Source organism: Eretmochelys imbricata, chromosome 9, assembly GCF_965152235.1.
Source record: "Eretmochelys imbricata isolate rEreImb1 chromosome 9, rEreImb1.hap1, whole genome shotgun sequence".
Taxonomy (NCBI): Eukaryota; Metazoa; Chordata; order Testudines; family Cheloniidae; genus Eretmochelys; species Eretmochelys imbricata.
The window spans coordinates 101998701-102016494 of NC_135580.1; the positions used below are offsets into that span (position 1 = coordinate 101998701).

The following is a 17794-nucleotide window of genomic DNA, read 5'->3' on the forward strand; positions in this document are numbered from 1 at the left end:
TGTAGGGATGGAAGGGACCTCAAGAAGCCATCTAGTCCAACCCCCTGCGGTGAAGCAGGATTAAGTATACCTAGACCATCCCTGACAAGTTCTTGCCTACCCATTTCTTAAAAATTCCAGCAACGGGGATTCCACAACCTGCCTAGATAACTTAACTATTCTTAAAGTTAGAAAGTTTTTCCTAATGCAAACCTAAATCTCCCTTGCTGCAAACTCAGCTGATTACTTCTTGTCCTACCCGCAGTGGACATGGAGACCAGTTGATCGCTGCCCTCCTTGTAAAAACCCTTAACATATTTGAAGACTCCTATCATGTCCTGCCCTCAGTCTTCTCTTCTCTTTAGAATATACATGTCGAATTATTTCAACTTTTCCTCACAGGTCAGGGCTGCTAAACATTTTATCATTTTTGTGGCTCTTTTCTGGACTCACTCCAGCTTGTCCACATCTTTCTTAACCTACGTTGCCCAAAACTGGCCAGAGTACTCCAGCTGCGGCCTCTCTGGTGCTGCGTAGAGTGGAACAATTACCTCCCATCTCTTACATATGAGACTTCTGTTAATACATCCCATAATTTCATTTGCCTTTTCTGCAACAGAATAACATTGTTGACTCATTTTCACTTTGATCTGCTGTAAACCCCCCAGATACTTTTCTGCAGTACGGCTCTGTAACAGCCAGCCTGGAGGGATGGACAACCTAGTGCTTAGCGTGCATGGCTCCCAACTCCCTACTTGGTTGTGGGGCTTGTTTCTAAGGCTGGTGGGGAGGTAGGGAGACCCGGGGCCTCCCTCTCCACTGGGTCCTCGCCCTGGTTCCTAAGTTTGTTAGCCCTCTCAGCAGGGAGTCTAAATTCGCTGCCCTGGACTACTTCCTACCAGTCTGTTTGGTTTGGGGCATAGCCCCTCTAGTCCTCTTAGTTGGATGGCCTGTTCCTGTAGGCTGCTTCCCATGGGTCTGGAGTGGCACCTCATCATGGTCCCAGGCTCAGTCAGTGGTGAGGCCAAGTTCCACAATGTCACTGGGCTTAACCCTCTCAGTTGCACTCAGAGCTGGAGGCTCCTAGGTCTCCTCCAGAGTTTTCCTACAGCTGGGGGGGACAGGGCTTCCTCTTTGGTGGCTGCCTGGGTGGGCAGGTTAGTGATCCTTCCCCTCACTTAGAGAGGTGGCTAGATCTAGCCCCTGTGCCAGTCAGCGCTGAACTGAGCCCAGCTCTCTCCTTTTCTTGCCCTCCCGGCCTGGCATTAGCTGCAGATATATCAGGGCTAGCTGGGGGCTGCTAGCCAGTTATTCCCCATTTGATACCTGTGTATTTGATTTTTCCTTTTCTAAATACAGTACTTTGCACTTGCCTGTCCCTTATGAGAAAGGGAGACTATAGATCAGCGGTTCTCAACCTGCGGCCCATGGGCCACATGCAGCCCAATTAGTAGCCCAGCTGTGTGCTAACAGCCGCCGGGCCACGTGGTGGGGTCCGGGTTCCTGGCTGCCTGGCGCAGCAGGGGTCCGGGGCTGCTGCCCAGCTTCCCTCCCCCCCCCAGCAGAAGTCTGGAGGTACCACCCAGCCCTGCATGGTCTGGGGTTTGGGGCTGCCAGCTGCCCTATGGGGTCTGGGATCGGGGTTGCCAGCTGGACCTGTGGGGTCTGGGGCTGTTGCCCAGCCTCCCACAGTCCAGGGTCAGGGTCACTGGCTGGTCCCACATGGTGGGGGTCCAGGGTTGGGCCTGCCACCTGGCCCACAGTGATAAATAAGTTGAAAACCACTTCCATAGATGATATGAAAATGGGCTCCCAATCATCCTTCTCTAGGCCATTCATTATTTTGAATACTTTTATTAATTATGGTGGAAGATAACATCTGTTCTTACTGAACCTGCTTGGAAGTGGAGAGGAAGGAGGCGCATCCTTGAGAGCACTGTTTGTGGGGAGTGAGGAGGAGGAGGTTACCTAGGAGCTGTGTTGGAAGAGACAGAGGGAGGGGAATCTGGTACAGTGGCTTTGTTCTTCTGTGCTTGAGGTGAGTGCCAGGAAGGGAGGGGGCCTAAGTGGGGCACAAATGTGTGGAGGGACTTTCTAAACTCCATACTTCTGTACAATACCTGTCTTGTGTTCGGAGGGTGAGTGATCTTGTGAGATGTTCCCCTTCACTGCCTTGCAATACTCATCAACCCCGCTTCTTTCTGATGGTGGAGGGCTGAATGCAGCTCTCTTGGGAACACATCGGCGCTGCTTCTGGCTAGAACATAGGAACTGCCTCACCAAATCAGACCATCTAGCCAGATGCTTCAAAGGACAAAACCCTGTGGTTGATAGTTATGGCCGGCAATGGCCATTCAAGTGATGCATCATTTCAGGGGTAGGGGGAGCATGCTGTCTCCACATCAGCCCTGACTGTGGAGAGAAACAGTGAGTTGAGGAGCCAACCTTTGATCCCCCATGTGATAGAGCATGGTCCTGTCTCTAGATAATTGAGCTCAGCTATGGGAAGGATTTCAATGTCATCAGCCAATTAATGGGCATAATGGTTTTGGCCCAGGTGAAGCCGTGCTCATTGTTTGTTAGGTGTTTGGGACAATTGTACCTGTGTATTCCCAGAGCTGCAATGGCCAGGATACGCTTGGTGCCTCCTGCCGCTCTCAGTTCTTGCATGTCTCTAGACCAGTTTGCAGGGAGGAAGAGCCCGGAGCAGTAGCAGGTTCTGCCTGGGTGGGAGGGGCAGGAGGAGAATTCCTTTTCACAGGCTGGGCGTCAGCCGGGCGCTGCTGCTGTCCTTCGGGAGGGTCTCCTGCTGGATAGCTCTCTGGCAGGGCTGAACATAGAATCAGCACCGGGGCCGGGGCGGCAGGTCCCATGAGTGGACCTACAGCGGAGACCTCAGTAGCTGTGTCGTGTGATTTGTCCCGTTTTCACTCTCTGTCACCTGCGCTCATTCCAGACTCCAAGCCCAAGCAAAGGCTGGAAGATGGTGATTCCCTGATACACACGGCAGAGAAAAGGGATGAAAAGCTCATGCCTGATATGTCTCGAGGGGATGGAAAGCGCCTGATGGAACGTTTGAATCTCTCCGTACAGATCTCGCTCTCTAACCACCCAAGCCGTTGCGGCTTTATCACGTGCTCTTCCCCACCTCTCCAGTGCTCATCTCCCGGCTCTCTCTTACCTTCTGCCATTGGGTGATGTCTGTATTCCCCTCCCATCCTTGGGGGCTGGACCAGTCCCTTCCCGGCCCCCATTCTCATTCTGAACGTCATTGCCGTCCCAGCCTGACTTCGTGTCAGGAAATGTGCTTCCCATCCTGCCCATGCTCCAGGTCATTGATACACAAAGACACTCCTGCACCTGTGGCTACCTCTCATCACCACCCTCCCTCTCACCTGGCCTCAGGAGCTCTCGGGACTGCTCCACCTCCTTTCTCCAGCACACGTGTAGAATATCCTCCCTCAAACACCATGCCAGACGCAGAGGAGACCCAGCGAGGGGAGCTGCAGCAATTGGAGAAGCTTTCTCTAGGGAAGAGAGGATCCCTAAAGCCTGGAAAGGCGCCAAGTATCAGCCACAAGGTCACAGATCAGCGACACTAACCGGGAACGGCCCAGACTGTGGGGAGGGGGGAACCAGCTGGGGCTGAGGGGAGGAGAGACATTCCTGGGCTGTCTGGGGGAGAGGCCGCGTGGTGCTTTGGGAGGATAGCTGTTGAGTGCCGGGGCGGGGGGCGGTTTGGGGGATGTAAACCTGGTGCCCTGGAGGAGTTATGGGCAGCTCAAGTGGTTTGAGGAAATGGAAACTCCTCTCCATTGTCTCCAAATCATTAAATGCCATGGCCCATCCTGGGGCCCTCGACGGTGTTCATCTTCCGGGTGCTGGGACAGAGTGGTCAGCTGATTATTGGTAGTTCAGCTGCTGGTCGGCTGCTCAAAGGAAGCTGAAAACCCAGGGAGGCAGTGTCAGGACTGGGACATGGACAGGCTGGCCCAGGGATCGGAGCAGGAGTGATCAGGCCTAATGGTCAGAGCCAGAGGCCAAGGCAGGGGTCAGAGCCAGAATCCGAATCCAAGGCTCAAACAAGTGACAGGTGCAGTGCAGTGGCCGGTCAGAAAGTCTCTCCGTTGCTCAGACAACTTCCTGTGCCTCCTTCTGACTAACGTGGTATGGTGGGGCCAGTCAGGATCCTTGTGGCTGGGGCCTCTGGGAGGGCCAGAGTTCTGCTAGCCCCTCACTTCCAGTAGTTCTGGGTGAGCTGTCCAGTGATGCCTGGGCGTGAGGGCTGCACGGGAACCTGTGGGTCCGGATTAGAGGCCCACACGCCCTTAACAGGCAGGACTGCAATTTGTGAAATGAATGTTGATGCCAAAGTTTCTGCAGTTGCCGCCCCCCGAGCATGTTGGCCAGGCTGTGTGCTCCTGCGTGCTGTGCACGCATTACTGAGTTAATTCTCACAGCCCCCTCCCGCCCCATGTTCTGATGAGGGGAAGGTCACAGGCTGCATCTGCTGTAGAATGGGGACTGGAACTTGGCTGTTCCCAGCTCCTACCCCTAGCTTAGTCCACTGGTGCCTAGCCACATCAGCCAAAAGTACGTTTCTCCCTCTCCCCAGGTGCCAGGCTCCCACTAGTCGGGGATTCAGGAACAGCCTGTTCTGGAGTTGGGCTAGAGGTTAGGGGTGGGGCCTGTTTCCTTCCCTTCCCGTGCCACAGCACCTGGGCTCCCCAAGGGCAGGAACGCTACTGGGCTGGATGCGGCACCTGGAAAGCCTGTGAGAATCTTGCCAGGCCCCCTCCAGTCAGACCTGGCCCAAACAGAGACATAAGGTGGTGGAGGGAGAGTGCCAGAGAACACTGCCTTTATTTTCATGTCTTGATCTTCTGTTAAGTACCATGTGGTTGTGTGGGCAAATCTTGGAGAGGGTGGCTGGGAGCACTGGGACCCATAGTTCAGCTGTGTGATACTCTGGGTTTTGTCTCTGTCTCTCTAACAGGCTAACCCTGCTCCCATTATCGTGAACACGGACTCCTTAGAACCAGGGATCTCTGTAAGTCTCCTGCTTGGATTTTCATTTTTTTTTTTTTTTTCTGTAGAATTAACATGTTGACACTACCTGTCTGGGCCCTGGGGATACCACTCCCTGGGATCCCCCACACACCTGGGCCCAGGGGATACCACTTCATCCTGCCATGGCTATTATCATGGGGGGGAGCTGGCCTCTGTAGAGCTGCTCCTCTGTGCACGCCTCACACCAGCTGTTCCCAGCTCCTTTGCTGAGGGAAGGTCACTTTAGTGCTGCTTTTGTCCATCCACCCCATTGTGGCCTTTCTCAGCATCACTAGGGGAGCTATTACCTGAAAGCAAAGCTCTGATCAGAGTGATTGGCCAATGCACCAGCCCGCAGGAGGAAATCAAGGAAGTCCTCTCCGTGGAGACCCGTGCAGAGGGTGTTAGCAGCAGGAAGGCAGGGCCAGGAAGAGAGCCTGGGGGTGGTGGAAGAGTGGGGAATGAGCTCCTGGGGGCAGATTCTGGGGAAGGGAATATACTTGGTAGTAGGGGAACCAGAAAGGTGAATCTTACTGGACAGGGGGTTTAACCTGGTGACCCATGAGACCGCTTCCTCACTGACCCACTTCAGCCCTGCCCCCGCCGTTCAGCAGAAGGGTTTTGCCAGAACACTTAGCAAGGTCCCTGCACAGGGCAGAGAGATGACTACGGGGCTCCTGCAATGCTGGCTGCATAGACCTGGGGCAGTCAAACTTCACCCTGCGGAGAGACGCATTGACAGTGTGCCAGGCGTCTGCCACCTGCACCTAGTTGTCTTAGGAGGCCGCAAATGGCAGCCACCCTCCTCTTTAACATGGGGGGCAGCTCTGCAGATGCCTTGTGCTGGGCTTTGCTTGGTCCCCTAAATCAGGACAGAGTATTGCACACTGGGCCAGTAGTCCACAGGCGGCACCTCTGTAGTAAAGCATTTTAAATCTGACACAAACGCCAGTTCCGCACGCAGCCCAGTGCATGCCAGCACCATGCTGGGGGGTGGGTCAGGGCTGAGTCGGAGAGAGGGAAACTGCGCTACTTGATGCATCCACTTATCTTTGTCTTAAATCTCAGCCCAGGGCTACCTCCAACACCATCTCTCCCGCCTGGCATCTGGCGGGGACTTGGGTGAGTCTCGTCTCCTCTCCTTGCTGGCTGCGTGGCTAGCTCCCGTGTCTGACCCTGCTTAGCTGCCAAGATCTGGCAGGGTCAGCTACAGGTGGTGCCTAGGCCTTGCTCTCAGCCCCAGCTGGCACCAGTCTGCATTGATGCAGAGCCCTGATGTAGGGGCATCACCCAACGCGTGTCTGCAGTCTGGGACGCTGCTGGCTGAGGTGACAGGTTCCCTACAACCCACTCTGAGCAGAGAGCAGGGTTTAAATCAGACGACGTGCTGCCAATCGAGAGCAGCTCTGCAGATCCAGAATCCGAGCCAGTCCCTTCCCTGCTGAGCTCACTGTCTGAATGGCTGGCTTTGTGCCCCCTTTCTAGTCTTCCTGATCATATCCTACCTCAAGGTGAGCCAGGCTCCTCCCAGCACTGCAGAAAGAGCCTGCCTTGCCTGGTTGGGGCCTGGGGCCATCTGGGTCCCGTTTGCTGATGCCATTTTACCAGTAAGTCTGAAAGAGGAAACTGTTTCCTAGAAGGGAACAGGACCCCTGGGGCAGGCGGGGGGCAGAACGGGCTTTGCCCTGAACAGGCTGTCTGGGATTAAAAACCCGGTTTGTCTCCTCTGCCTGTCGCCTGGAACTCACCAGGGTGGCAGGTGAGATGCTCCCTCTTGCCACTTCGTGTTCTGTCTTTCCACTTCAGCCACCATCATCTTGTTCTTCCTCCCACACCAGCCCCAGCCCCTGGCTCAGCTGTGCCTGGCCCCGTGCAGATGGGCAATGAAGGCAGAGGGTGCAGGCAGTTCTCCCTCCCTCCATGTCCCTGCATACAACTTTGCACGCAGGGATCACAGGGACCTGTGAGACTAACATCGCAACCAATACTGGGCTCCTCCAGGGGGCCTTAGCCCCCCCAACTCCACAGAGACCCTCAGAGCTGGCTCCACCCTCCCTGTGGCTGAGCCCCAGTTCTCCTGAAGCACAAGCTGGGCCTTAGAGGCTCAAGAGAGCCCCTCACTTTTCTTCCTCCTTTGTCTTGTTTCCTTCTACCCCCTCTTCCTCCATCTTGGTAGCTTACTGTCTCTGTCCTCCTCCCCCATTCCCAGCTCCTTGGCTGGGAGCCCTGTTTTTCCTGTCTATGATTTGAGGTCTGTTCCTACTGCCCTGTTCTGGTGGGTTTGATTAGATTACTAGAGCACACTATGGAGACAGCTGGCCAATTATCCCAGTCATCTCCTGAGACTGATCCTGGGGGTCTGATTCAGGCACCCATAACTATGTCCAGAGAACCAGCTGCACTCAGGGCTACGGACACCAAAACCAAGGGCCACAAGTGGCTGTGGCTGAGGAGTTATTCTGTGGATTCTACTGTCTGTAAATCTAGGAGAGGCCCTGGGTTTAGAGACCTAGTGCATTTTGTCTTCTCGCCTTTGACTGGCAGCATTTTGGGGCAGGGATCTCTGTGCATCCACCACAGAATTTAATCCAACAACACCCAGCGCTCCAGCTACAATTCCCGAGTAAGTTAAATTCTGTTCTGTGTAAGGGTTTATCCCATGCTTATCACTGTACAATCTGAGCACCTAAATGAAAGAATCCCTCAGAGGATAATCCCCATCGTGGGCCAGTTCTGTGCGCAAATAAATACCTACCTGTGAATCCAAATCCACTTTCTGTACATTCTCCATCCATGGCTTCCAGATGTCCTCTCACAGGCATTTCCCACCCTCCAGCCTGGCCGTAGTCCTTTCAGAGAGAGCCACTGGGGCAAACGCCACCCAGACAGCAATGTCCTTCCACTGTAACCCAAGTCCCCTTTAGAAGAACTGTCTCCAAACAGAAGTATCCTTCAACGTGTACTGGAGCCAGTGTGAGTAGGTGCAGTGTGAGTAACTGACTCTCCTGTCTGTGCTAAGACACCCTGTAGGGTTAGAACTCCCCTTCCAGGGGGTTGATTTTTTTTTGATTTTTTTTTTTTGTGCATTAGCATAATAGATTTTGCACATAGCGGGGGCTTTTACCCAACACAGAGTGTGGGTTATAAAAAGCATATCTACCTTGTAGACAGTGCTGAGTGTGTCAGAGGTGCCCCCAGGGACTGAGCGAGGAAACCTCCCTTTGCTTTCAGATGATACAATACCTTTGATGGCCATTCCAAGAGATCAGCATGGAAAGCAACTCCAAAGCGTTGCGATTTTCTTCTGGTGGTTGCCAGCCCCAGACTAAGGCCCATGGAGCGCTTGTCTGGCGCCCTGCAGAGAGCTGGTGGGTCACATGCTGCTAGCTGCTGCTCCTTGTTTACACTACAAGACAGCTACAAATACCTGAAATACTTTCCCAGTGGTACGATTCCATGTAACCAACTGCCGTGTAGTAGCCGCAAGGACGCGACTGGAGAGTGACTGGAGCAGAGGTGGCTACAAGACCATCTCTTTGTTAAGGTCTGGTCTATACTAGCAAACGTTGGGGAACTCCTAACTCTGAAGATGGTCACCCAGGAGCGGACATACCAGACCACTGTATGCCACGTGGGCACTGCTGACTTTGTCACGGCCTCTTTGAACTTGTGTTGTGAGCCTGGATAGCCAGACACATTAGTACCAGTGGGTAATACCCTCACGTTTTGCCTACTGAAAGTCTACTGGCAAACCTTGCTGCAGATCACTACAGCCATCATGGTGTCTAGCCCTAGTTACCACACTCCTACAGCCATTCCATGCTCACCTTCATGTCACAATCACAAACTCGTAATAGTCAGCCAAGGGTCTGTCTACACAGCAAAGGAAAACCCGGGGCTGGTCCATGCCAGCCACCTTGGCCTGCGGGGCTGTTTCATTGCTGTGTAGACGTCCAGGCTCAGGCGACCCTGCGAGATGGGAGGCTCCCGGAGCTCAGGCTTGAGCCCAAGCCCAGAAGTCTACACAGCACTGAAACAGCCCGAGCCCTGCGAGCCCGCATCAGCTGGTGCAGGCTTGCTGCGGGTTTTTCTTTGCTGTGGAGCCGTACCCCAGGAGTACACCCAGCAGCTCAGCCTCTGTGACTTGTCTCAAACTTATAACAAGAGGAGTAGGACTGCGATTCAAACACTCTCCTGTTGTCCCAGCTAGGGAAGAGCAAACACACTGGCCCGTAATGAATGCCCTGTGACACTCTACGCTGAATGAGCACGGCGGGCCCTTGCTGGAGCAGTGAAAGAGGGCTAGCATGTATTATTTATCTGCGCTGTGTACAGTGCCAACCCTGGTGTGCAAAACATGCAGCATAAAAATGGACATGACTGAAAATGAGTCACTCGGGTTTGGTAACACAGCGGGAAGTCTAGTGTCAAAGAACAGGCGAAGAGACCAGACAACCTGTTGTCTATGGGACCCCCTGCCATCTGCAGGCTAACACCATAAGGGTCCCCTTGCTAGCCCCCAATATGCCCCCACCTCAACTCTGGGGTTACTGTAAATAATCTTGTCCCAGGGATTCCCCACTCCTGGTCTCAGTTCAGAGAAGGGTCACTTGGGGTGCCTAAAGGCCTTTTTCTGAATCCTTCAATCTTTGTACCCCTCTGTTTAAGATGGCAAATTCTGGATGGTCCAGGCCACAAACCTACCTCTTCCACAATAGACGGATGGGGGATAAGGCATCCTTCAGCATCCAGGCATGTGTATGCAGTGTGCTGGTTCTTGATTCTCCCCTCCCAGGTCAAATGCATGTTTTCAAGATCACAGGAATATATAAAACAATAGAATATTATTTTAAAAACCAAACCAAACAAGCAAAAACCCTGCACCTGGAAAATCGTATCCCTTCTCAGCAGCATTATAAGGAAGGGCAGATCTCGAGGGCATGGCATGGCTGTTCATGGCTGCCCTAGAGATTGGTTTAAGAACCCCCAGTATGTTACAAGGAATGAAGGGAGACAGCAGCTCACATTCTGTTTGGAAACAGGGTTAGAGGCAAGCTGTTTCTGATCACGGGTTAGACTCTGTACATGGCATCATTGCCAGAAAGCCACTCCCTGTGCTTTGTGTAAAAATGCTGCAAAGTTGCCTATGTGATACTAAAAGGACCGGTATTTATAGCATGTTAATTTCCTCAGTGAGTGCTTTCCTGTGCTGGCATTCACCACATCTCCAGTTACAGAGACATGCAGGTGTCTGGTTAGTGGCCATTCTAAATATCCTAGTTTTGGCCTCAAAACAGAAAAATTCAGCCTGGCCACACGCTTCACTGGATTCAGACTTCCAGACTCGGGCCTGCTCTGCTACGAAAATAACTGTGTCACTCCAGGGTGTGAAAAATCCACCCCCGTGGCCATGCCGTTAAAACCGACCTAACTCCCGGTGTGGAAAGCGCGAGATTGACAGGAGAATTCTCCCATCAATCCAACTACCCCCTCTCGAGGAGGTGGATGACCTACGCCGACAGGAGAACCCCTGCTGTCCGCATAGGTGGTATCTTCTCTGGTGCTCTGCAGCCGCTCGGCTGCGTCCCTGCAGCGTTTTAGAGGTAGCCAAGCCCCCAGTAGAAAGCATCGTTACCTGACTACTCTGAAATGAGGCTGATCTTTTCAATCTAGATAATTGCCCACATCAAAAAATGACTACACAATTTGGGATAAGAATTTACAGTTTCGCTCCCTTGCTCAGAAGAGACCAAGGCCAGGAAGAGCAGCAAAGTGCTGCTGATCAGGATCTGAGGTTGAAATGGGCTGGCTCATTGTCACTTGGGGAGCTCGTACTTGTCTTTTTTTAAGAGGCTGCATCTGCTCCTAAATCTGAACATCTGTTTTACAAAACTGAACCTCCAACTCTGGTAGCTGCGGAGAAAACCTTGCAGTTGTGAGTCACGTGTAACTGACCAAGTGTGCACTCCTGCCAGAGTGTGCAGACAGCCTGCAATGGCTCTGGAAGGACTGTGCTGTCCCGTTTATCTCACTGTGATTATAATTTAAATGTCACCATCGTTAGCTATGTCACTGCTGATCAAAACATGCAAGAGAGGGAGGAGCGTATTCTGAAAAATTACACACTCTCGCGTGAGCTCCTCAGAGAGGCAGGGCTTCATTTGTGGGAGGACCTTGGGAAAGTACCACTACCTTTTCCCCTCCACCTTGACTGCTGCTCAGGGTGGACCACGGGGAACAGTTGACTAAGCCTTACAACATGCTTGTTTCATAAGTAAATATCGCTATCTGCATTTTCATAGATTCCAAGGCCAGAAGGGACACTGCGATCACCCAATCTGACCTCCTCTATAGCACAAGCCATGGAGCTGCCCCAAACGAATTCCTAGAGCAAAGCTTTTAGAAAAACGTCTGACCTTGGTTTACGACTTGTCAGGGACGGCGAATCCCCATCTTACATATGGGGAAGCTGAAGCACAGTGAGCTATGCCTGCACTTGTACAGCAAGTCAGTGGCAGAACCAATAACCCAGGAGGCCTGTCTCCTGGGAAACTGTACTGCGGAAAGAAACTGAGGAGTGAAAATAAACAGCATATCAGACATAAGATCGCAATTCAGCATGCCAGCAAATGTTTGGTTTGAATATGCAGATACATTACATCATGGGACAGGAGATGGAGTAGTCCCTCCCTGCATGCCTGTTGTGTGATTGCACCTGGAGAGTGGTGTCTGAAAGATACTGACAGACTGAAATGAGCTCAGACCAGACTTTTATCTGTATAACGACGTCTCCCATTGGTGTGAAAAATCCGCCCCCGGGCGCGACGTAGTTACACCCCCCGTGTGGACAGCACTGTGCTGCGGGGAGAGCTGCTTCCCTCCAGAGCTTCTGCCTCTCGGGGCGACGGGGGATTAACCACACCGCTCCCGTGGTCCCTGAAGTCTGCCAGTGTCACCGCCATGTCAGCACCCTACGTGAAGACAAGGCCACAGAAGAGAGCAACAGCTGCTTAGAGGGAGGGATTGATTTAGGGAGCGACGTTAATGAGGGGATGGCTATTAGTGAGGACGGGCAAGGATGACATGCATAGCCTCTGTTTGCCAGAAGCTGGGAATGGGTGACGGGATGGATCCCTTGATGATTACCTGTTCTGTTCACTCCCTCTGGGGCACCTGGCATTGGCCACTGTCAGCGGACAGGATACTGGGCTGGATGGACCTTTGGTCTGACCCAGTCTGGCGGTTCTTATGGAATCGCCATGCTATGGGGCCTATAGGTATGTTTACGCTGCAGCTCGGAGAGAGCCCCCCAGCTTGGGTAGACAGATTTGCACTAGCTTTATGCGAGCTAGCATGCTAAAAACACTAGTGTGGACATTGTGGCACCCAAGTCCAAGCCCGCCTGACCTCTGGGTCTAAGCTTGGGTGGCGAGCCTGAGCCACTGCCAGTGGCCAGACACACTCTCAGCTGCATTGTAGACATGCCCGGTAAGGCCCCTCTGTGGAATGCAGGTTTCCCCCTGTAGCGCGCATTTGGGGCAGGTGAGGGTGAGAAGGGAGTGGCAGGGGCATTCTTGCACCGCAGTGCTTGTGTGTTGTAATCACTGCTCGGGGGGCGGAACCAGCAACCGCTGACCAGAGGAATGGCATCCCCACTGCCCTCTGCCCCCGGGGGTTGCATTAGCGAAAAGTGAAGCTGGATGCAAGTTAAGCTGAATAAGGGAGACTTTTTATTAAACCCTGTGTACTGCTCTGTGCGTGTGGCTGCCTTGCTTCCAGCCTAGCTCCTCTCACACATGCTTTCCTGATGGCCCCTCCATAACAGCCCTCCAGGGAACATGGCCCTCTGACTCCAGTTCCACTGATCACGGTACAGGGCTAACAATATTGCTGACCCCAGGACGAATCTGGCCCTCAATCAGCATCATGTAGACAACAGAGTCAGCGGCATGCTAACCAAGGAAGGAAAGGAATACTGTGATGTGGTGCTAGGGGATATAGAACTGAGCAAATAATTTGTTCTGGGTGAAATCCACCCCTGTTCAGAGGGCCAGTCAAAGGCAAACTTAAGGTGTTGGAATGTCTTATATTGTGGAGGGACAGGTTTCACCCCCTCTGAATAGCTGGATATTCAGTATTCAGACTTTGGAATATGTGCTTTGTTGGTTTGTTAAATTACATGAAAAGAAAAGGAGTACTTGTGGCACCTTAGAGACTAACCAATTTATTTGAGCATGAGCTTTCGTGAGCTATAGCTATAGCTCACGAAAGCTCATGCTCAAATAAATTGGTTAGTCTCTAAGGTGCCACAAGTACTCCTTTTCTTTTTGCGAATACAGACTAACACGGCTGTTACTCTGAAACCTTAAATTACATGGTATCTCTTCTGTTCCCCAGCTGGCTGCCTAATGCAACTAACCAACATACTCTTGCATGAAGTTTGGATATTTCAATCAAATCTGAAATTTGAAATTCATTTTTGGTGACTATCCACATCTCCAGGCATGATGGGGATGTTCCCAGTGTGTGTTGGGCCAGAATTAGGGTGTGTGACGCTCAAGCATTACAAGATGGGGGAAGGGGAATGCAAAAGAGCCCTTGACTCATCTACGTTGAAATTTATATTTGAAGTAAAAGAAAATGTTGGCACAGTTTGCTCATTTCTAACAAGGAGCAGGAATGGGATGGAACTGAGACCGGGAGCTATTGGGCTGAAAGTCAGGGTCCATGTGAAATGTCTGAGGCCCAGGGAAGGGAAGAGAGCCCTGCAGCTTGGGATGTTTAATATTAGAGTGAACAAAGCACCCGGAAAATAAGAGGGAAGGTCTTGGTCTCCTTCCATTCCCAGGTGAGGCACCGCCTAGTTCCCTGTAACCATCAGGGGACGAGTGGTTTCGGTTCCATATAGGCCTCCCTTGCTCACAGCTCTGCCAGTGGCCCAGGGAAGAGAGTGTGTTCTTTACTGGGCTCTATACCGACACTGATGACTGCCCCCTTCTTTACATAATGGGCTGCCTCACCTCTAATTTGATCACCTCCCCTGCATTTTACCAGGATACCGCAGTATCATGCTTCGTTTGTTCTTTGTTATTGCCCTGGTCACACCTTCCTAGGCTTTGACAAAATGAGATCCACGGTAGAAGAGTATCTGCGCTCCCAGCCCCTCTGCCAGGCATCAGGCGTGAGCCAGCGCTCTCTAAGGGTCTGCCTTCGCCATGGCACCTGTCCCTGTGGTAGCTCTATATTGCGATAACCGCTCCCCCCACCACCCCGAGTTTCAGAGCCTGGGTCAGCTGACCCGGGCTAGTGGGCCCTGGGCTGCAGGGCTGTCAAATTTCAGTGCAGTTCTTTGAGCTCGGGCTGGAGCCTGAGCTCTGAGACCCTCCCCCCTTCACAGGGTCTCCAAGGCTGGGCCTCAGTCCGAGCCCAGACTCCACACTGCAATTTTATAGCCCCGCAGCGTGAGCCCAAGTCAGCTGATCTGGGCCAGCCGCAGCCGGGCCACGAGTCTTTTATTGCGATGTAGACGCACCTTAGCGCCTAGCACTGGGGGTGTGTGTGTGTGTTCTTGCCACCTGCTGCTCCAGCTCAGTGCTCATCGTGTCGCTCAGGAAGAGCACAGCCTCAGCTGGGCGGCAGAGGCTCGGACGGGTTTATTGTCGGCGAAGTCCGGTCCTAGTGCCCAGCTCAATGGTTACGGGTACGCTAACACACGGACGTCCCTTACGACGGACTGGCTCCCGTCAGCAGCGGGACTTTCTGCTGCCCTCTTGGCCGGACAAAGGTGCTCCTCCTGTGGCTTCTCTCTTCTACACAGATACAAACAACTTACGTACCACTGGTTAGTTACCAACCTACACCTGGTACCTGTGGGTTCGAATAAAACATCTCTGTCCATGAGTCTGTCCTCCCGTCCTTGTCTTGCCCGGGGTCGGTGTGTCCCTGTACAATCCCCAGGAAAGTGTTTACATGGATACCTAGTACTTAGGGGTGTCTGTGTCTCAGTGACGCTCGCTGTGCCTCTGCCCAGTTCGTGTGCCAGACAGCGAACTTGTGAGCAAGTGTCTGTTTTAGGACAGGGCCTGCCATTTGCTCAGAGCCTGGCTTCTTGCTGACTTTGGTTCAGGTCTGATACCAGGCTCAGTGCTCCAGGCTCTCTCTGATCACTGATGGGCTGTGTGCCCTGTCACGGTGGCCAAGGCCTAGTCGTGTGAGTCTGTCGCATAGCAAGTATGCCCTGCTTATTCTTAGACTCACAGACTTTCAGGCCAGAAGGGACCATCATAATCATCTAGTCTGACCTCCTGCACATCGCAGGCCACAGAACCTCACCCACCCACTCCTGTAGCAAACCCCTAACCTCTGGCTGAGTTACTGATGTCCTCAAATCATTAAAGACTTTAAGTTACAGAGAATCCATCATTTACACTAGTTTAAACCAGCAAGTGATCCGTGCCCCATGCTGGGGTGGAAAGTGCAACCCCTCCCCAGGGTCTCTGCCCTTCTGACCTGAGGGAAAATTCCTTCTCACCCGCAAATATGGCAATCAGTTAGATCCTGAGCATGTGCATGAGACCCAGCAGCCAGACACCTGGGGATGCATTCTCTGTTGTAACTCAGAGCCCTCCACATCTAGTGTCCCTCTCCGGCCATCAAAGATATTTGCTAATAGCAGTTGTGGAAGGACCATAGGTCATTGTAGGCAGTCTCACCGTACCATGCCCTCCATAAACTTATCAAGCTCAGTCTTGAAACAAGTTAGATTTTTGGCCTCCACTGCTCCCCGTGGAAGGCTGTTCTAGAACTTTTCTAATAGTTAGAAACCTTTATCTAATTTCAGGCCTAAACTTGATGGCCAGTTTATATCCATTTGTTCCTGTGCCAGCATTGGCCCTTAACTTACATAACTTCTCTCCCTCCCTGGTATTTATAGAGCACAATCGTATCTCCCCTTAGCCTTCGTTTGGTTAGGTGAAACAACCCAAGCTCCTTAAGTCTTCTCTCATAAGACAGGTTTTCCATTCCTCTGATCATCCTAGCAGCCCTTTTCTGCACCTGTTCCAGTTTAAATTCTTCTTTCTTAAACATGGGAGACCAGAGTTGCACACAGTATTCCAGATGAGGTCTCACCAGTGCTTCATATAATGATAATAGCACTTCTCTATCTCTACTGGAAATACCTCACCTGATGCACCCTAGGATTCAATTACCCTTTTTTCATGGACACATCACATGGGCAGCTCATACTCATGCTGTGATCTACCAATGCACCCAGGTCTTTCTCCTCCTCTGTTGCTTCCAGCTGATACATCCCCAGTCTATAGCAAAAATTCGTGTTGTTAGTCTCTAGGTGCATGACCCTGCATTTTGTACTATTACATTTCATTCCATTTCTAGTTTTCAAGGTTGTCCATGTCATAGTAAGTATGCCTTGCTTATTCTTGGACAGGTTGAGATTGATATTTTGCAGTGAGATCTCTGTAGCCGTTTGCCATCCTCTGTCCATGACAATGAGAGGCTATTGGTCTTTGCTTGGTCTATGTACATTGGCCCTCAATGACGGTGAGAAGGACTTCTGTGTACTTGTGTTTTTTGGGTGTGCGTGCGTATGTGTGTTGTTTCTCTGTGGTCATGAGTTTGGGCATAGTTGTGTCTGTGGGGTGCTGGGATTTAATGCAGGATGATGCCAGAGGAGTGTTTGGGATCAGCACAGAGAACACCGTATGTCGGAAATAAGATTCCCAACCGGCAACTCTGGACACTTGATAAACTGAAATGAGACTGTGGGCCAAGTGAAGGGGGCTGCCCAGCTCCAAAGGTTTCCTGAACCCAAGGGCTTCAGAGAGAGAGAGGCATGTGAAGGAGAGGCAGAGCAAAGAGCTGACCCAGTTTTCTGAGTTTTGTATAGGTCAGTGTGTTGGGAGAGGGAGGAGGAGGTGGGTAAATTATGTTGGTGGGAGAGCCCAGAGTAAGGGAGATGAGACCCTTAAGATGGAGCCTTTAGCCCCACCAAAGGGCTTTACTCTGTGCACCGGAATCAATTCACCACCTGGGGTGGAAGGAAACCGTTGTTTAACAGCTGCACAGCAATGCAGCACAGCTGCTTGGAGCCATACGTACCCTCTGTTCAACTGAAAGTTCACGGGGAATTTGGAGTAGCTGCAAAGAATGTAATGACCTGAGCCAGAGTTTAGCTGGCACATGGGTCTATCACCACTACTTCCTGTAGAAGTCTAATTTTGTCTTTAGAAGTCTCCAGTCCAAGTGCTGACCGAACCCAAGACTGCTGTGCTGTGCAGAGGAGATAGTAGGCCCTGATGTTGTGGCTGACCACCTTGGCGGTAGATCAAGGAGCCAGATAGGTTTTTAGAGCAGCTTGCTTGTGACAGAATGTAGAGTTGCAGGAGCCAGCATAGACCAGGCATGGCACAGGCACCTCCTCAGACATATAGAGACGGAGGGGGAGAGCCAGAACCTGCCGCTTGTGCTCAGAGGAGAGAGTTTTTCCAACACATCCCAAGGGAGATGTGCTGCTGATCTGCAATGATTACAGCTCATCTTGTAGTCTGATTCCAGGGCAGGGCATGTGTTTTAAAAGCTGGTAAAACTGCCACCATATTTTCCCTGACTCTGCCCAGAATTGCTACTGGTGACACAGGCATGACATCCAGGAAGCTATCAGCAGTACCTGAACAAGATGGGACCACCCACGGGTGTCAGATGCTCCTGTGTGACTATTGCCCTGGAAAGAGCTGGAAAGGTTAAT

The 17794-nt window shown here is 52.0% G+C and overlaps 1 protein-coding gene across 7 annotated transcripts in view; it reads left to right on the plus strand.

Annotated features, from left to right (window-relative positions):
• The window catches only part of DLG3 (discs large MAGUK scaffold protein 3), a 180083-nt gene that overhangs the window by 76316 nt on the left and 85973 nt on the right, over positions 1-17794 (plus strand). For 5 of the 7 annotated variants that reach the window (XM_077825799.1, XM_077825800.1, XM_077825801.1 and 2 more), the window contains one exon: positions 4976-5029. The exons of 1 other annotated variant lie outside the window; for it this stretch is intronic. In XM_077825799.1, coding sequence (XP_077681925.1) covers positions 4976-5029 — 54 coding nt within the window. Of the gene's footprint in view, positions 1-4975; positions 5030-13517; positions 13574-17794 lie in introns of those variants that run through there. One more of the 7 variants, XM_077825806.1, reaches the window with a different exon arrangement.